The sequence below is a fragment of the Gigantopelta aegis genome, chromosome 9, assembly GCF_016097555.1.
Source record: "Gigantopelta aegis isolate Gae_Host chromosome 9, Gae_host_genome, whole genome shotgun sequence".
Lineage (NCBI taxonomy): Eukaryota > Metazoa > Mollusca > Gastropoda > Neomphalida > Peltospiridae > Gigantopelta > Gigantopelta aegis.
This window is the reverse complement of record NC_054707.1, coordinates 41,792,162-41,812,467: the sequence shown is the minus strand read 5'-3', so window position 1 is coordinate 41,812,467 and position 20,306 is coordinate 41,792,162. Positions and strand designations below refer to the sequence as shown.

The 20,306-nt window shown below is 35.6% G+C and overlaps 1 protein-coding gene across 4 annotated transcripts in view; it reads left to right on the top strand.

The window, feature by feature from the left end:
* LOC121381131 overlaps positions 1–19,822 on the top strand; it is a 217,930-nt gene extending 198,108 nt beyond the window's left edge. For 2 of the 4 annotated variants that reach the window (XM_041510270.1, XM_041510272.1), the window contains 2 exons: positions 14,475–14,608; positions 18,005–19,822. In XM_041510270.1, coding sequence (XP_041366204.1) covers positions 14,475–14,608; positions 18,005–18,072 — 202 coding nt within the window. In that variant the 3' untranslated portion in view covers positions 18,073–19,822. Of the gene's footprint in view, positions 1–3,182; positions 3,305–4,041; positions 4,115–10,426; positions 10,549–10,929; positions 11,003–14,474; positions 14,609–18,004 lie in introns of all 4 variants that reach the window. The other 2 variants (XM_041510273.1, XM_041510271.1) reach the window with 2 other exon arrangements.
* Positions 19,823–20,306: the final 484 nt, after the last annotated feature.

Sequence of the window (20,306 nt, the reverse complement as noted above, 5' to 3'; positions counted from 1 at the left end):
AATTAATAATTTATGCTGCAATTCAAAATAATCAGTTAACTTGCAGTTTTAAATTAAAAGTTTGTTTAAGGGTGAATGAAATTGACACGTATCAAAATGTGTTATAATCTGTGCCAATAAAGGTCACAAATCACCTGTTTACTGATATCTTTAGTTTAATTTCAAGAGTGAACACCACCTTGTATGTCAACGAGAGCCCAAACAAGTAAATGCTAATTTAGGTAGATTTTCACTGAATGGGTATTTACAAAATATTTACTTGTCAGTTTAATATGAAAGAACTTTAGTTATAGTAATGTATTCTGGCGGAACACAGCGAAGATTATTTGTTATTTTATTTTAAAAAGGATAAAATACAACTTAATTTAACTAATGCACCCCTACGGAAACTCCTACACTGTCGAGCATATCTGGGAACAATAAAACACAAAACAAAACAAAACCTTTAGTGTGTTTATTAGTGATTAATATGTCAAATATTTCTTTTCAGCGAACTCGAAAATGATCATTGTAATGGTATTTGGCGTCACACATAGGATTATTGTTGTATTAGAGCGGGAATCTTTGTCTACCGTGTGGTAGTCATCCATTCCGTGTTTACGCTATATAGTTATCTATGGGTGAGAGAGCGATCATAACCGTACGGGATGTCCATCTAGCTCTCAAACGACTCGGTACTCGAAGCTAATTTTAACACAGCTGAATATAACGTGACCAGACAATTAAAACATCGTGCAAGCATCTAAAAAAACACAGTCCTAGAAAGATGGGCCGAGGCACCGCCCTTCACAATATGAAGATACTTTTTAATCAAGCCTAATTGACCCTAATCAGTAAGTTGGACCAGTCACAGTCCATGCAGAAGGAGGCACATTATATACTCAACTAACACATACATTTGGTTATATAAAAGTTCTAAATTTTTTCTGTCATTTTTATTTTGCCTTTTGTTTTCTTATACTAAATGGTGACTTTTTCTATTACTTTCGTTCAACCGCTGGGGGGAGGGGAGTTAATTTGTGGTCGAGGTGACCTGCTCCTGGAAATGATTGGCGTTATATGGAATTGTGAGTGTTGTTTTAGACATTTCTAAATAATACTTGTATATTGTACAGCAATACATATCAAATATATAGACCCCTCCCTCCACCCCCACCCCCCCACCCCCCAGCCTGGATAATCCCTATGCGTCTAAAACGCAGTCAGCGCATTGTTACGATTCAGCAAGTGAAAGAGCAATCACAATCCTCGCAACCTTTAAATTATGTTAACAATGTGCACGTGCAGCATGCTTTAAACGGTTTAAGTGCAAACAGAGATACCTTTGTAAATACATTACTACCTCCTTTGGCATTCGATTCCTAAGGAAATAAACACAGTTGGTGAATTGAGATACCACATCACATATTCGTGATTGATAATGACTTGGCTACACTGCGTCAAACGTGTAGTTAGATATCCTAAGTATCATAACATGTTAATGTTAAAAATATTTCAATATCCTCTACTTTTTGTGAGCAGTATATTTTGGATATAGTACCTGGCGAACGTTTGGTTGTCGAAATAATTTACAATTTACAACATGACATTTAAAGTTTGTTTTGTTTAACGACACTACTAAAACACAGTGGTTAATTAATCATCTGCTGTTGGATGTCACACATTTGCTAATTCTAACACGTAGTCATCAGTAGAAACCTAGGTGTAACGAATGAATGAATGAATGAATGAATGTTTAACGACACCCCAGCACGAAAAATACATCGGCTATTGGGTGTCAAACTATGGTAATGCAAATAAATAAAGTGATGATCAACATCAATATAAAAATTCAAGGTTTAAACAAAAACAGTGTAAAGAACTGTGCCAAAAATACAAATACAAATATCACAGAATTTTACGGACACCGAATTTTACTCTAAACTTCCATTTGTGCTGTATTGGCCATTCTCAACGAGAATGTTACACCCCTGCACCACGGTGAGGTTACAGCACGCGCAGGGGCTAGGTGTAACGTTAAGTACAAACTAATTCGATCTTCACATACAAATATGATACGGTTAAAGGGCACTGGAATCATAGGGAGAGTATGCGATATGTTAGACCTCTGTGATAGTCAACGTCATTGTGAACATCCTAAAAAAAAACTAAGTCGGGAACTAAGTCGGACATAAGATATTACATGTTTTGCACGTACAATCCACTGCTGACGATTTCCTAATCCAATAGTTCAGGTTAGGTCCGAAAAGATCCTATCATTTTGGGTTATTAATTTTAAAAATATTATTTGTTATTTTATTTTAAAAAGGATAAAATACAACTTAATTTAGCAATCACGAATTGTTAATGTAGATTCATGAAAACTAATCTAGGAACAATAAAACACAAAACAAAACAAAACCTTTAGTGTGTTTATTAGTGATTAATATGTCAAATATTTGTTTTCAGCGAACTCGAAAATGTGGCGTCACACATAGGATTATTGTTGTATTAGAGCGGAAATCTTTGTCTACCGTATGGTAGTCATCCATTCCGTGTTTTCGCTATATAGTTATCTCTGGCTGAGAGAGAGAGCGATCATAATCGTATGGATGTCCGTCTAGCTCTCAAACGCTCAGTACTCGGGCTAATTTTAACACAGCTGAATATAACGTGACCAGACAGTTAAAACATCGTGCAAACATCTAAAAACACAGTCCTACATATTTTATATGACATTTTATGAAACAAAGTAACAAACACAAAACGCAGTCCTATATATTTTACATGCCAATTCAATATGTTTTGTTTTGTTTAATGGCACCACTAGAGCACATTGATTTATAAATCATCAAACATATGGTAATTCAGACACGTAGTCATCAGAGGAAACCCGCTACATTTTTTTCTAATGCAGCAAAGGATCTTCTATATGCATGTTCCAACATACAGAACAGCACATACCTTTGACCAGTTGTTGTGCACTGGTTGGAACGAGAGAAAAACAATCAGCTGAATGGATACACCGAGGTTGTTCGATCCTGCGACATAAGCACCTCAAGCGAGCACTCAACGACTGAGCTAAATATCGCCCCTTTCAAGATGTAGTATAAAATGTATAATGTCATACTACGTGGGATAGTTATTGCTACTTCGTTGTTGCATTGATCTGTCGGGTAAAATATTTCCTTCTAACTGCACAGAAAACTGAAAGAAGAAATGAATTGTCTGATGTCGGCAATTGGCTTCGCGTGTGACGGCTCGACAAAGAAATCTGCAGTAGCGACTACACAAGACGGCCTCATCGTTGCCAGCTGTAGAACAGGTAAATAAATATAAAATACAGTTTGTTTTATACATTAGAAATCCATTCCACAACTAAGGTTGGGGGGTTTTCGGTGAATTTAATAAAACATGGTTATTATTATGGGCGTTTTAGTCTATATTTATTGCGTTGAAGCGCCCGATAATTAATTGGTAATGGATTAAATTTAGACAGACATAAAATATATTTTATTTAGCTTTCAGTCCAATCCTTAACGTGTGTTTTTTTTCTATGTGTAGTTTGTTTTAGCTAACATTCATCCAATTTAGAGGAATACGCATTTTGCCTCAGAAAAGATTAAACGGTAATATTTTAAAAGTTAAAGTTTGTTTGGTTTAACGATACCACTAGAGCACAATGATTTGTATTAATCATCGGCTATTGGATGTCAAAACATTTGGTAATTCTACATCTTAGAAAGGAAACCCGCTACATTAGTAGCAAGGGACATTTTATATTCACCATCTTACAGACAGGATAACACATGCTACGGCCTTTCATACACCAGCCGTGATGCACTGGCTGGATCGACAAATAGCTCAATTGGCCACACACTGGAATCGTTATTTTAAAAACAGCCATAAATGGCGTATGCATATGTAAATATGGGGAATCGCCCATGGGGAATCGCCCATGGATTCGATTAGCCAATCAAATTTCTCGTTATATGTAGATTGAGTTGGAATACATTTTGATTCAACATGAATGCTCGTTAACGTACTTTTGCTTTTCTATAGGCCTAACGGATACATGCAAATGTCAGATAGACTACGCCAAGGTAGATGTGACTGTAGCTGCAGACAAATGCACGTATGTTGACTTAACATATTCGATGGTTTGTTTTAATTTGGTGATAGCAAGCGTACACTAGAGGCGCACATCTAGAATTCTTCAATAAGTAGACAGCAGCACTAATGTAATGTATTTGAAGGGCAATGTTGAGCAAATCAAGACTCCTTGCCGGATACAAACACAGGAGGGTATGGACCCCGCGTAAATCCACGTCGGCACTGAGTGATAGTAGATATTTTAGTGAAAGACATGAAACATGTAAGTTTAGCTATGTCAGGTGTAATAAACACCCCGAAACGATTGACGGCCTACAGTGCCACATTAATCTATCCTATTCTTATTTTAAAAAACCCAAACAAACATGTAAAACCAAAAAAGTGGGGTAATTCAATTTAAAGAGAATATTAGCGACCATAAAGCTACGTACGTTATATTAAATAATATTGTATACAATAACAAAACATTTGAAAAGAAAGTTTGGTAGTACGACAAAGGTGATTTTGGAAAAGTCAATAATTTAATACAGAAAGAACCATGACAAGAAATAATAAATCCCGCAGGAAACGTTGATATAGCTGCGAACATTTTAAATCTATAATTAAACAGCATATTAACAACTGTATACCTAATGAGACCATTACTATGCGACCGAATGACAAACCATGATTTAACAGTTAACTAAAGAATAAGTGTAAAAATTGTTTTGTGCATTTGTCGACTTCCAAAAAGCATTTGATATGATATTCAGGGTTTATCTCTGGCAAAAACTATTAGATAATAAAATAAACGGCAAACTACTCGTCATTATACATAACATGTATCAGGGTATAAAGTGGTGTGTTAGTGTAAATTCAGTACATTCTCAGTTTTTCCCATGTGACATCGGAGTACACGAAGGGGGAAATATGTCACCGATCTCATTCTTCCTCTATTTAAACGATTTGGAGAGTTCTTAAAAACCCAAATTGTGCGGGTGTTACTAATGTAATAGACGACGTAGATATATTTCTTGAAACGGGTGTATGTCTATTAAGCCTTCTATACGCGGACGATACTGCCTTACTAGCTTCCTCAGCACCTGACCTATAACATACATTAAATGTTTTTTTCGAATATTACAATTCCTGGAAATTCAAAGTGAACATCGACAAAACTAAAGAATTGATATTTATCGGTAATACAAAGGATTACAAGGAACTGTTTACGCTTGGAAATAGGGTAATTGAGAATATAAAGGAGTACAACTACTTGGGACTAACGCTAAGCAAACTTAATAAATTCAGCACAACCAAAAACCTGCTAACACAACGAGTACCAAAAGATATGTCTTTCATTTTATCTAAATCTAAAGGTAACAACCTATCAATCGAATGTAAATTAACTGTACTCGACCCTATCCCAATTCTTCTATATGGTTGTGAAATATGGAGATATGAAAATACCGATATAATTGAAACTATACATGTAAACTTCATGAGACGCATATCTACATTTAAAAAAGAGCACACCGTTGTTCGTGCTATATGACGAGCTCGGACGAAAGCTACTCAAATTCATTATACAACAAAAAATAAGTAGCTTCTGGGCTAGAATTGTAACGGGAAAACAAACAGAGATTTCTTGTTACTTCACAAATTAATGTTGCGTGATCAGTTCTTGAACGAACACAGTTATAAATGGATAAATAATATCAAAGCTATACTTGATAATCTTGGTACGTCAGACACATGGATGTACCGACACTTTCAATACACTAAAATATTAATAGAACAAATAAAATTAAGACTGCATGACCAGTACATTCAAAACGTTAACAGTGATAAAGATATATCTTCCAAAGGAACACTTTACAATATCATTAAAGATAATCTCAGCTTAGAAAAAATATTTTAACATTTTACCCGAACATATCTGGTGCAGCATTATTGAATAGAGAACTGCGAACCATCACCTACCAATTGAAACCGGACGATGGAATAATATCCCTTTAGAATACAGACTTTGCACACTTTGTGAAATGAACGACGTAGGTGACAAATATCATTATTTGTTTATATGTAACTTTTTCACAGATAACCGCAAACTACTTTTGAAACCATATTTCTATGTTAAACCAAGTACATTAAAGTGTAATGAACCAATGAACACCCACAGAATTAGTTATTTTAAAAAACACATGCAAACTAATAAAATAAATCATGAATAAATTTAAGAAGCCGTAAGTCCCTAAAACAGTAATAATGCTACAATATACAGTCTGGGCACCTTGTTAAAGGTAGGGTCAACTCAAACAAGAGCCTCGTGTTGGAAAGATGCATACCCGGACCACCAACACCTACTGACACTTTAACAAATGAAAAACGCGTAATTTTAGAGTTACTAAAAAACATGATTATTCCTGCTAACTGGGGACAGCCTTTTTGTTTCGTTTTTGTGACGACCGGTGGTATAGCTTGGGGCGAAGTGACGTCAGCTCCGTCCATCTCCTCTATGCACAGGGTAAACAAACGCTCTTATTTGCGACAAGGCGCTTCGCTTTCATCAACCTGACTTTTAAAACAACATAAATGAATTGATAGTATAATAAACTATTTAACTAAATATATTTCAGTTTGCATCAACAGAACGAAATGGAGTTATAGTATCTTTCTTTTCTACAAAATCCAAAGAAAAAATGCATAGAGTATTAGGCCTATTGGTAGGGTACGTTCGAGCAAAAACGACCACTCACGAAACCCAAGTGATATCTTTCTTTTCTTTGGGACGACGTAATTGATCAGTTTTGTGATTTTAGATGGGGAAGTCTACTTAATAAAGGGTTTTACAGAATTACTTACAGTAAGGCGGCTGGTAATGCCCATTACGATTGGAGGGGTATCCGTGCGGTTACCACACAATACCCTGTGATCTTAATAAAAGAGGCACGTCTTTTTAGTGTGTCTAGACACAGTGTCTGGGGACCGTCTAAATATACACCTGTCAATCAGGAACCAAAAACCCCCCAATAAAACCCGATGACCCATGCGTTGCAGCATACTATTCATTTGGTAAGAGACGAGAAACTGTATTGCATACCCAGTTAAGACGCATGTATAGTGATGTAAAAGCAGACTTATATCCAGTTTGTCTTAGCACGTATTCCTCGTGTAGTTGTGGATAAAATTTCGAAAACAGTTATCAATGGTAAAAAAAAATGCTCTAAGGGAAGAAGACAATAAAGCAATATTTGTTCATGTAGATAAGTATATAAATGAAACACAACGTTTAAAGAATGGATTTTTTAAATTATTACTATTTATTTATTTTCTTGGTATTATTTGTGTAGACATTACGTAATCATTGCGATGCCTTGTTTGTGTTTTATCGAGCACATAAAAAACTTTGTTGCGTCTTTATTCTTTCTTTCTATCTCTTTTTCAATAATATTTATTTCTGTTCATTTTAAATTGCAAAACATATTATTACTGTCACAAAATGTATGTTATGGATAACGCCTAGTAAGTTGTATACATGTGCCTAATCTATTTGTTCTTTAAAAAACTTTAAAATATGTTTCAATCAACCCTCTGTTTTGACAGATCCTATTTGTTCATTTTCATTAAAGCATAGACATTTTACACTCGCATTGGAATAGCATCTGCTACCTAATCATGTATATCAAGTTTTGCTTTGATATCCTTGTTAGTTTTGAAGATACAATTATTCAAATGAAACAACTGTGGCTACCATAAATCCAATATCCTCCCATATGTAAGTTACCTTTAGAAGGAATATGATTGACCCCAGTAACCTATTAAATATGAAAGAAAACCAAATATGTCGCAACCCTAAATATAGCCGCAAGCTTGACGTATAGGCTCCGGACTTCAATTTGCCATGCTTGACCTCTCAAACTCCTAATATATACGAAGTTTGGTTTCAGAGAAAAAGTAATTTTCAAAAATGTTTTAAATATTTTTAAATCCAAGATGGACACCACGTTCAAATCCAAAATAGTTGCTGTGTGCTTGATATCATGCAGTCACAGATAGCATGGACGAACTGGACACACAAAAACACATATTTGTTCTGCAGAAATCCGTTTTCTCAATCGTTACTGTTTTCTCATACATTACTGTTTTGTATAGCAATGACGTAATTAGTTTAGTTAGCTGTTATTTATGCTCAATGAAATTTCATCAGTAAAAATAAAAAGCATTTAATTTCATAAAAAAACAACCATTTTCTAAATACTCCAGTTCAAAAATACACATCGACTATTAGGTAAACAAAGGCAAGTATATAGACGAGGTTCAGAGACAAAATACTGGTACAACATACTGGTACACACTTAATTTGACAAGAGTTGTAATTTATTTTGTACCACTTAATTTCACATTCACGTTTATCATTGATGTGTAATAGTATGTATGCAACGTAAAGTATTATGTGTGGAACATGCTTTGAAATTTTGATAGGCAATACAAATAAACATATTCGTATTCGAAAAAGGAAAGTGAACCTAAATTTCAGACGTCTCCCTCTGTACAATTTGTGCAATATTTGTTTTGAATATGTATAATAACTTAGTTGGAAAATTTATCTGTGAACATTGAGACGTCCTGTAGTTCATGACAACTGTAGAAAAAGCTTTTCACTCCTGTATTAGCGTGCTCTTTAAAACGTGTCCTACACAAGGAGTGGATCCCCTCACCCAACCTCCTCGGTTTTTAAAATTATTTTTTGGACTTATTTTATATTATTAATATTGTTATTATTATTATTATTATTATTATTATTATTATTATTTTACATATTATTTTAATCTAGTAATTTGTGCTTGAGGAAGGCTGATCCGGACTTTGGGTGAATGCTGGCGGATTGGTTGGGTCTGTACGAATATTTTTGTTTGACAGCATGTCCGATGACAAAATAATTATACTCTCTGGTAGGGATCTTGTTTCTGTGCTTGTTTTATTTCATTTCATAAATATATTTTAGGTTATAATCAAGCTGCTATCTAGTCTTACGTCTATCAATACCCAGGGACGCTCGGTGAACACTTGTTTTCCACTAGTCGTGTCCGGGTTCTTAAACATTAAAGGGGTTTTGAAAAATGCGGGTTAGATGACGGGTGTCTTAACAACATCATTTCTTCTTTGCTATTTCCAACCTCTGGGTCTTGGATTGTGAGTAGTTTCAATAATTTGCTTATCGCAAAAATTTAAACGGCAAATAGCTAATAATTAAGTTTAATTGTAAATTTGAATCAAATCAAATTAAGCTGAAGTATTATTTTTGTCTTTTTATATTTGGATTAAATGACCGCTCTAAAATTCGTCAATTATTAATTAATGCGCAATAGGCTCTTATATTTGTTTTAGACAGACGCACAAAAATATTAAATAATCCCACTATCCTTCAACAACCCCATGTCTGTCCAGATCAATACAACCGACATATAAATAGAGCTTTTGTTGGTTGGTACTGTGATGAAGACTATCCCTCCTATTTATGGATGCATACCGTCTATATTCTGCCATAACCTCATTTTCACTGTCTTGTGCAGAAATACGATATTAAATAAGCCAATGGGAAATTTACATTCGTCATTAAAAGTTAAAGTTTATTTTGTTTAACGACACCACTAGAACAAACTGATTTATTAATCATCGGTTATTGAATGTTAGACATTTAGTAATTTTTACTCGTAGACACCCACTATATTTTCCTATTAGAATCAAGGGATGTTTTATATGCACTTTCCCACAGACAGGACAGCACATATTGAGGTGCACGACATCGGACGGGGAAAATCCCCAACCAGAGAAAAGTGCCACTGAATTTGCTACATCCACTTAATTGTGGTACGTTGCAAGTATGTCCCACTGATAACAGTACATATATATATATATATATATATATATATATATATATACACACACACACACACACACACACACACACACACACACACACCAGCATTGGTGCACTGGAGGAGCAAATTTAATAGGTATACTTGGTTTAGCGAATAGAGCTTAGCCCTTTCGCATATGACCCTCTTCCACAGAGCTCAAAGCAAATTCCATGTTTACACTTATTTAACTTAATATATGTTTAATACCTTTGACATATTTTAATATTGTAATCATTTATTACAGAATGAATATTTGTATTATAAAATGGGCCCACTTTTATTACACAATGGACGCATGATATTATTACAAAATGGGCTGTTTGTGTATGACAAAATGAGTCGTTATTACAAAATGGACCTTATCAACCTATGATATTTACGAAAATGTAATTCATGAAATGTAACATACTGTATTGTTATATAATTGCTTACAGAGGAGCTAAAAATGCAATCAAGTGTCTGGTTGCCGCAACAGATGCTGGATGTACTGCTGCTGTAGCCAGAAAGGACACGGTTGCAGCTATTAACACTATTGTCACTAATACTGCTTCATGTGGTGAGCATTTCCTTTGGCCTTAAAAGAGATTCACCAAATGCTATGTTTTGGGGTGGGGGGTTTTAAGTTTACACTTTGAGTCTATTCCGTTTATATTATTTATTAGAAAACCGAGACTAAGATAATATTGTGGAGGTATATCTGGAATATTATGTGATTAAACACGCAATTACCAGTGTAATTGTTGTACGTCTTTTTTATTTGATATCTTTCAGATTTGAAATAAATCATTTTTACCAATGATTTTTGTACTGAAACAAATATCTTACCATAATGTTATTAATTTTTAAAATATGCATGTAACATTGCACTATGCGTGGTATTGTGTTTAGATTACGGTTTTGATTCAAAATATAATCGGTACATTTTTGTTTACTATAGATCTGACGGATACGTGTAAATGCGAGACAGCCTACGCCATGGCAGATGTGACTGCAGCCGCAGACAAATGCACGTATGTTGACTTAGCATATCTAATGATTTATTTTTATTTGATGAGAAAAACAACTTACACTGTAGGCGTGCATCTAGGATTTCTGAACAGAAGGGCCGTGACATTATTCAAACCTTTCAACCGACGTCATAGTAGACAGGCTAATGTGCCGTCTAAATGTTCACTTCCGTATTACCTTTGTTGTAAGTTAGCCAATTTCTTTCATTGATAAAAACAAAAATGAGAATGCTAGTCAACACGCCCAGCGTTTCATTACGTCACTTCAGCGGTTGGATAACTCGCCCAAACTTTTTAGTCAACTCGCCCGCAAAACGTTATTAGAGGAAGTGGCTGACTACCGCATAAATCCGCGACTCACTAAGTGTTGATAGGTACATTACAGGTGCGGATCCAGGTGTTTAAACAGACCTTAAAACATGTTTCAAGTACCACAAGAAATGTAATGTCATTCAGCTATGAAAATCACAAGATGTCAGTATCGTCTTGGACTTCCTCTAGCGTCAATATATGCAATACACCTTTGGTCGCATGGTTCTTATAAGGTGGCCTATCATCATTTGTGGAACCTGATGCCGCTAATCCGGCAGTGCACTGTCTAATTCTACCAGCGTCTGTGGTTGTCGTTTACGTTGCAATGCCTACTAAGGATATCCCACATGTGTTCTATGGGTGAAAGATCAGGGGACATTGCTGGCCAAGTTCTGGATTTGATGCCTCTGTAGATGAACTGTGACTACATGCACACGGCGAGTTCTGACATTATCATCCTGGAACACAAATCCTGCGCCATGGTGATGAGCAAATGGTAAAACATGTCGATTAATTATGTTAACTGTGTAGTACAAACCTGTAAATGTCCCTTGACGAATGGAGATATCTGTTCTGCATGTCAGAGCGACGCCACCCAACCCCATTATTAATCCACTTCCATACCGATCACGAGGTACCATAGCAGCCTCTTGGTAGCGTTCAGCTAGTCTGAGCCAAACACTTACTCGACTGTCATTGAAGTCCAGATTAAACCTGATTCGTCAGTGAACATGGTATTTGACCAATGAGTGTGTGTCCATAGCAGATAATTCCGACACCATTGCAGCCGAGTTTGGCAATGTCTTGCAGTTAAAGGTAAAGGAATCTACGGTCTACAGGCTCATAACAAACGAACATGCAGGCGGCTAGGAACTGTTTGTGTGCAGTCTTGATCCCTGTTGCCTGTTGGAGTTACTGGTGTAGCTGATTTGCATTGGTTTGACATTTATGGTGGGCTCTGGAAATAAAGAGAAGTTTGTCTTGGCTTCTGTTGGTGCCGACTGGATGTCCACTTCGTGTTTTCTTTTGCACTCTATCTGTTCTCAGTCGCTCCGATAGTCTGCTAATAACGGACTGTGAAACACTAATTTGATGAGCTGTGTACGTCTGGTCGTCCAGCCTGGATAATCCCTATGCGTCTAAAACGTTCTTCCAATGTCAGTCAGCGCATTGTTACAATTCAGCAAGTGAAAGTGAAAGAGCAATCACAATCTTCGCAACCTTTTATGTTAACAATGTGCACGTGCAGCATGCTTTAAACGGTTTAAGTGCAAACAGAGATACCTTTGTAAATGCATTACTACCTCCTTTGGCATTCGAGTCCTAAGGAAATAAACACAGTTGGTGAATTGAGATAGCACATCACATGTTCGTGATTGATAATGACTTGGCTACACTGCGTAAAATGTGTAATTAAATATCCCAAGTATCATAACATGTTAATGTTAAAAATATTTCAATATCCTCTACTTTTTTGTGAGCAGTATATTTTGGATATAGTACCTGGCGAACGTTTGGTTGTCGAAATAATTTACAACATGACATTTAAAGTTTCCTACATATGGAGTGGGAACCTTATATCGTGGTCAAGACAAGTTATCCGTCCATAGACAAATCACCGGACAGTGATGTATGACTTCATACACTGACTAATCTGTAAGAACATCTCTTAGGCTGTGTCCTGAACTAATGGCAGATTCGTAATCATCATGATTGTTACACACTTGTTTAAAATGTATATTATCTAGGTGTATTATGGGTGAGTAAGTTAACATACATTATTGCCAATCGTCTCGGACAAAAAAAGAACTTTAAGTTGAAGGTGAGATATTTTTAATACATAGAGTAATGTGTTTAACATCTATGTTTCACTCAGTGTTTCTAATTATATCATTTAAATTTTAACACATATATGCAAACAACCTTGATATAATAATTAGGTATAAGTACACCACAACAGAACAAAACTTTATTACTCTCTAGGTCACCATTCGGTGAAATAAGAATGACACCATTTAATTAATTGTCATATAAGTAACAGGTTTATCAATCGGATTTCAAATTCCTCTTTCAGATAACTTTTTGATGTGAAAAAAGTCAAAAGTATATCCGGCTTTATGTATTTGTAACTATTTTTGTTAATTTGTTGTCTTGTAAAAGAAATGCCTTCTGTGATATAGTGATTTAGTATTTTATTGTGGTTTTCATTAGTAACGTATTACTATTATGTGCAACGTACGTTTAGCCAAACTTGTATACAGCTATCTGTAACGTAAAAAAATAAAATATTCTCCAAAGTACAATGTTACCATCTCACAAATCCAGTAACATGAATTATCTGTTATTCGGACTTCTCGGGGTTGGAAGCGTTCCTTGTTATTAGCTGATCAGTTTACAATGTCATTCCAGCAATTTGAAAATTCTCCTTATAAAAAAGTAAATTTATTATCCTATTTTAGACACTCCTAAGTTTGCCGCCATTTTAACATGTTTTTCACCTTTAGAGCTCGTTTGGCGATAAAAGATAAATTTTAAATACATTTGATGTTTAGAATATCGGTGTTTTCAAGACCATTCTTGTCTTTAGTATATTTGTAAAAACAAAGTAAAGTTTGTTTTATTTCACGACGCCACTAGAGCACATTGATTTTTTATCTTATCATCGGCTATTGGACGTCAAACATATGGTCATTCTGACACTGTTTTGGGGTTTTTTAGGAATCCCGCTGTCGCCACATAGGCTTCTCTTTTACGACAGGCAGCAAGGGATCTTTTATTTGCGCTTCCCACAGGCAGGATAGCACAAACCATGGCCTTTGTTGAACCAGTTATGGATCACTGGTCGGTGCAAGTGGTTTACACCTACCCATTGAGCCTTGCGGAGCTTAGTATATTTGTAGTCGCTCTGCTAGATTTTTCCTTTCAATAATTGTGTACATCTAAAAAACAGTATGTATTGGGAATTAACATGACGTTTCAGTTGCTATGCATATTAGGATGACCAGAAACAAAACAAATATATGCACTGGCATTTGCAACAAGAAAATGTTTTTAATATATATTTAAGTTGCTACAAAGGCTCTGACAGTCGAAGACATCTTAGCAAGGCAGTAAACTCATGACAGTTCCTTTGAAGTTAATTTACATAATGGTTAATTTACAGGGCCGCCAAGACAGCTACAACCTGCTTGGAAGCCATCAAGTCAGCCGAAGAAAAGGCTTGTGATGGATCAACTTTGACGAAAACGTATCTGAATGAAACCATCACTCCCATAGTGACAGAAGCGTGTAGCAGTGGTAGGTGCATGGTTGTTACTATATCCATCTATATTTAGGGGTTTTTCTACTTCAAAATGTTTGTGTGTGTGTGTGTGTGTGTGTGTGTGTGTGTGTGTGTGTGTGTGTGTGTTAACATGGCATCCCCATTTCAACGTCTGTGGTGTATTGCTCCTTTAGTTGATGGCCCTGTATATTTACTGAAACCTTGGAGAGCCACATTTTGGTTTGGGTGCCATCATCTCAAGCAAACTAAAAAGATATACTGAATTGTATAAAAAAATTGTTAATTTACTTACCTGTGATATTTATATATTTACATGGCTACTTACTATGTTTTAATTTAACTTTCCAGTGTTTATGTTGGTATGGTCATTGTTAATGTACCTACCTTTATTTGACACTCCATAGTCAATGTGTAGTTAAGCCATCAATCATTCATCAACACTTTGGATAACTTGGACAGTACAGAGAATCAAACCGACAATAGCTTTCAAACTAAGATATTTGACGAAAGTGATGTGTTCAGCGTTCCAATAGTGACTTTACCCTTTGTGTTAAGCAATATTCATTCTTATGTTGTATGGTTTTGGGCATGCTTATTGTTTTCCAATTTCAAAGAACGCAATATACATTTTGCAGGAAAGTTGTTTAATCAAGGTTATGACGTCCACAGACCCATTTATGATTTCCAACCGATTTATGATATACATGGTAATTCATCACTGGTTAAACTGAAGTGTGATGGTATAGCTATACTATTTTGATTTTGTACAAACCTTTTTATTTTGTTTTGGTAAAGATATTGTACATATTTTTCATCATTAAGATGATTGTGACCGGCCTCGGTGGCGTCGTGGCAGGCCATCGGTCTACAGGCTGGTAGGTACTGGGTTCGGATCCCAGTCGAGGCATGGGATTTTTAATCGAGATACCGACTCCAAACCCTGAGTGAGTGCTCCGCAAGGCTCAATGGGTAGGTGTAAACCACTTGCACCGACCAGTGATCCATAACTGGTTCAACAAAGGCCATGGTTTGTGCTATCCTGCCTGTGGGAAGCGCAAATAAAAGATCCCTTGCTGCCTGTCGTAAAAAAGAGTAGCCTATGTGGCGACAGCGGGTTTCCTCTAAAAACAGTGTCAGAATGACCATATGTTTGACGTCCAATAGCCGATGATAAGATTAAAAATCAATGTGCTCTAGCGGCGTCGTTAAATAAAACAAACTTTTCATTAAGATGATAACAATAGATGATACAACTGAAGGGTGTTCGTATGTTGGGTTTCACAGTTGTGGGAGGATATGCTCATCTTTCGCAAACACCTGATATTATCACTGTTTCACAGTACATGAAGGGTACATGCCATCAGAGCTGTATGTAGATTTATCCACGGAGTTCTGTTCTGTGCAAATTTCAAAGTGGCTGTCAACCTATTAACAAAGCACCTGACAGTGCTTCGTGGTGGCAAATGGTATGCAAAGGTTAATACAGATCAAGGCACTAATTTTCTGTTAGTAAAGACTGGAGTTGACATGCCACTGAAATTACACGTCATTGGTGATGACACTGACATACATTGTTGCCATGCAAAGCCAAGAACAGGTTTTTAATTTTTATATTGAAGACAGCTAGTACTTGTTTCTGGTTTGGGACAATATTTTGTTTAGGGTTAATTTGGTGAGCACATTTCTCATGTACATTTTATATACAGGAAATTTGTACTTGCCATACAACCTCAATATTATTTGTAATATGAAAAGTGCAATATGCTTAAGGTGCAAGGTTTTTGTGAAGCCGCCAGGTGTTAAATTATCAGCTATACTATCGGGTGGGATAAGAGGATGATCTGAAGCCAGAAACTGGAGTTGAATGTTACAAAAATATAATAAACGTTTGAACACAAAACAATGAACTCCTCACAAGCTGTAGGTATGAGATGCGATTGAACAAGGTCAGTCGCAGAGGCACGTATCTGAAGGTTCTTGTGTGGTGATTCAAAATATGTCAGTAGCCAAAATGGTGTTGGTAAATGCTAGAAATTTCGATGTCTTGGAACCAGTTGTTTAATTATGATTTGAATTGCTTTGTACCGGCCTCGGTGGCGTCGTGGCAGGCCATCGGTCTACAGGCTGGTAGGTACTGTGTTCGGATCCCAGTCGAGGCATGGGATTTTTAATCCAGATACCGACTCCAAACCCTGAGTGAGTGCTCCGCAAGGCTCAATGGGTAGGTGTAAACCACTTGCACCGACCAGTGATCCATAACTGGTTCAACAAAGGCCATGGTTTGTGCTATCCTGTCTGTGGGAAGCGCAAATAAAAGATCCCTTGCTGCCTGTCGTAAAAAAGAGTAGCCTATGTGGCGACAGCGGGTTTCCTCTAAAAACAGTGTCAGAATGACCATATGTTTGACGTCCAATAGCCGATGATAAGATTAAAAATCAATGTGCTCTAGTGGCGTCGTTAAATAAGACAAACTTTACTTTGAATTGCTTTGTTGATGAAATATAACATACATTTTCTGATTGTTTCAGCACATCAGGAAATATGTGAAATTGGTGGCATTATTGTGAACATTTGTTTTCCTCCGAGACAATATGTCTGAACCTGACAGTACATGTTATGATCATATCTATCATTTGTGATATTACACCATTAAGGATTAAGCATTATTAGTAAATATGTGGGTAAATGTATGAGTATAGTATCGTATCTGCTGGAAACTATTAGTTTTTATCTTAAATATGAGCCATTTTATGTCCTGATGACGCCATATGATGTCATATTTGCGTCATAACGTCATAGTTGCATCACACTATATTTTTAACAAGATAATATTTTGATTATTTGGTATCATATTTCTATCTACTCATAATAGATTTATGGTGTCTAAAATCAACCATTAAGGAGATATACGGCTTCAAAGTTTGTGTTGGTGGCCATATTGGATGTATGCTAATTAGCACCTTTGCCGGTGTCAGATGTGGGTAGATTTTGGATATAATGTTCACTGGGGTCATCGAAACAATATAAATAAAATATGTTGCAATTTGTTCTACGTTCAGTCACATTTTTGCTGGACTATATTGGCCTAAACACTTCACCGAAGGTGCAAAATGTCCATGTAGTAATGGGTGTGAAATATCAGTCACAGGACTTATACCATATTATGCAGTTCCATATTCGGTAAGGTTATCGCTTTGAGCGGCCACCCGATATATTTATGTACACTCGCAACATGTAGTTTCAGCAGATTCAGATAGGCTTCAAATAATTAAGTGCAGTTCACTTCACAAAGCTGTCACCAAATTGACAATTTGCTCTCAAATAATTAAGTTGGTGTTGGTTTGGAATACATGGCCCTTTCACTCCAACTTTCTGTCTCACATGAATTAATGTTTCTCTTTGTATTTCAGGAACCGTGGTGCTGCTCAGTGTCTGGGTCGCTGCTGCATGTGTTCTCTCAGGGATGATTCAACAGTGATAACCAGTGACACCACACGCTGTCACTCTTTCAGTGTTATTTTGTTCTTCACTAACCAGACATTATATAAACTCTGCTGAACATTTCTATAAACAATATATAAGAAAACAACGATCCACTGTTTATGATTAAAGTAATGCAAACATTATAACGAACGATTTACGTGGTGTTAAAATAGATCACTAAAGTGAAATAGTTTGCAGGATAAATTTGTTTATAAATAGAGTTCACACTCTGTGTATAATTTAAACTAGAATCTGATAGGCTACGATGTTTGATACTATTTTGTGCTGGTTAAATTTCTTAATGCATAATTACAAAGATTTGTAAGCATGATATGCAGATATATCTATGAGCTGTAATTATTCCTAATGTTTAATCAATTCAATGTCCAGAGAAAAGGTTATCTCAGGCCCATAGAAGGTGGTGTTTGAAAGTTAGCCTTCCTGATGTGCCACTCCTACGTTTTGATGATCGAAAACACTTACTAGTATTTCAAATTATGGTGAAAATACACACACTCATCTACAATTCAAACATTTAAGTAAATTATAACCATCCATTATATACATTAGTCAGAAATTTTAATTATTGAACAGTGTCTTTTTTCGCTAAGTAATATTTATATTTAAAGAAAAAAGAAAAAAAGGTGTATTTCCATCATTAGGAATTTTAAATCCCACATTTATTTGTTCATGACACCACACTCTCTCATCGGATTTGAACATGTATGCTGCCCATGACTGTTAAAATAGTATAATAACATGACTGGAAGACTCTGATTAAAACACAGTTATTAGTAACAATTATATATGTTTTTGCCGTATGCAACTGGTTTTATCACGCAAATTCCTAAATAGTAGTGTGAGACTAGTTTTTAGTCAAATGTAATTATCTCCCATCATATTATTGTATATTATTATTACAAATATTTTAAATCATGCAGGATTTTCATTTTCAGTAGTTATAATTTATCCATGTTTATCTTCGGTATGGCAATAAGACTAAAGAGAAGTTTAATTTCGAGAACTTTTTCTCAGTTTCTAGGACTTACATCCAAATTAAAATATAGAAAGCACAGATTGCTTCCATCTCCTCTAAATGAATGTTTAGGTTTTTTCGATTGATTTTGTTTTATTGTTTTATATTTTCCAAGCATAACTAATCATTGTGTGTGTTCAACTGTGTTCTATCGACAGAATATTTTGTCAGTATGCTGTGCTGAGTATATAATAAATGTTTGCAGTGTATAAAAATGCACATTGGATAATTATCAAATCTTTTGAAACACCCAGTCTGATATCAGAATTAAGAAATGTTTCTAATGTTTTTTCCCCCTGTAATTGACTTTTTTTTTCTTCAGGAATCAAACTATATAGCGGGAATTTTGAGACAACATCGATTATTTAATTATGCTAAACAAGTAACTGGACATTTTTGTAAAGGCAAATCATTGTCTACTTCATTCTTCAATAACATTTTTTTTTACATTTTTGATTGCCAAAAAAATTTAAAAAATAATAAAATAAAGGTCATAAAAAACACACCCTAAAACTGCAACACGGTCAACGGTGAATTCGACCACCAGTTTGGAAATGTCTTTTGATTGAAATACCGTGCACATATTTGCAGTTATTTGTCAAAGATAATTTGATTATATAATTATTTTTTAAAATATCCAATTGTGCAAAAAAACTGTCTGTATCTAATGATGATATATGATCGGAAATAAAGATACATTCAGACCAAACATTGTTTCCTTTGTTAATGGGACTACGTTTGTATGGACACAACTCTTGCAACCTTAAAGCCATGTACCATTGTGTGTTGTACGTAATATAATATTGTTCCATTATTAATGTTGTATTACCGCTATTGTACTTACCTTTTTTTATCTACTTTGGACAACTGAATATGGTTTGGGTCATTCTTATGTTTGTAGTAGCTCACGATTAATTTGATGAGAAACAAAAAGGCACGTAAATCACAAACTAGTGCTATCGGCTTTAAACAAACCTGTCAGCGCCAACATTGGCCAACAAACGTCTCTGCAATCGGCATTTAGGGCAAATGATCCAGTTCACTTTCCTGTCTAAGAGGCGATTTTATTCAGTTTAGGTTCACTGTGCTCGCTTATGTAAATGACATATACAGTCTGACATACCTATGGAGGGGGGTGGGTGGAGGGGATGTTATAGCCGAAAAATGTCTCAATTGCTCAAGATGTCTTGGTC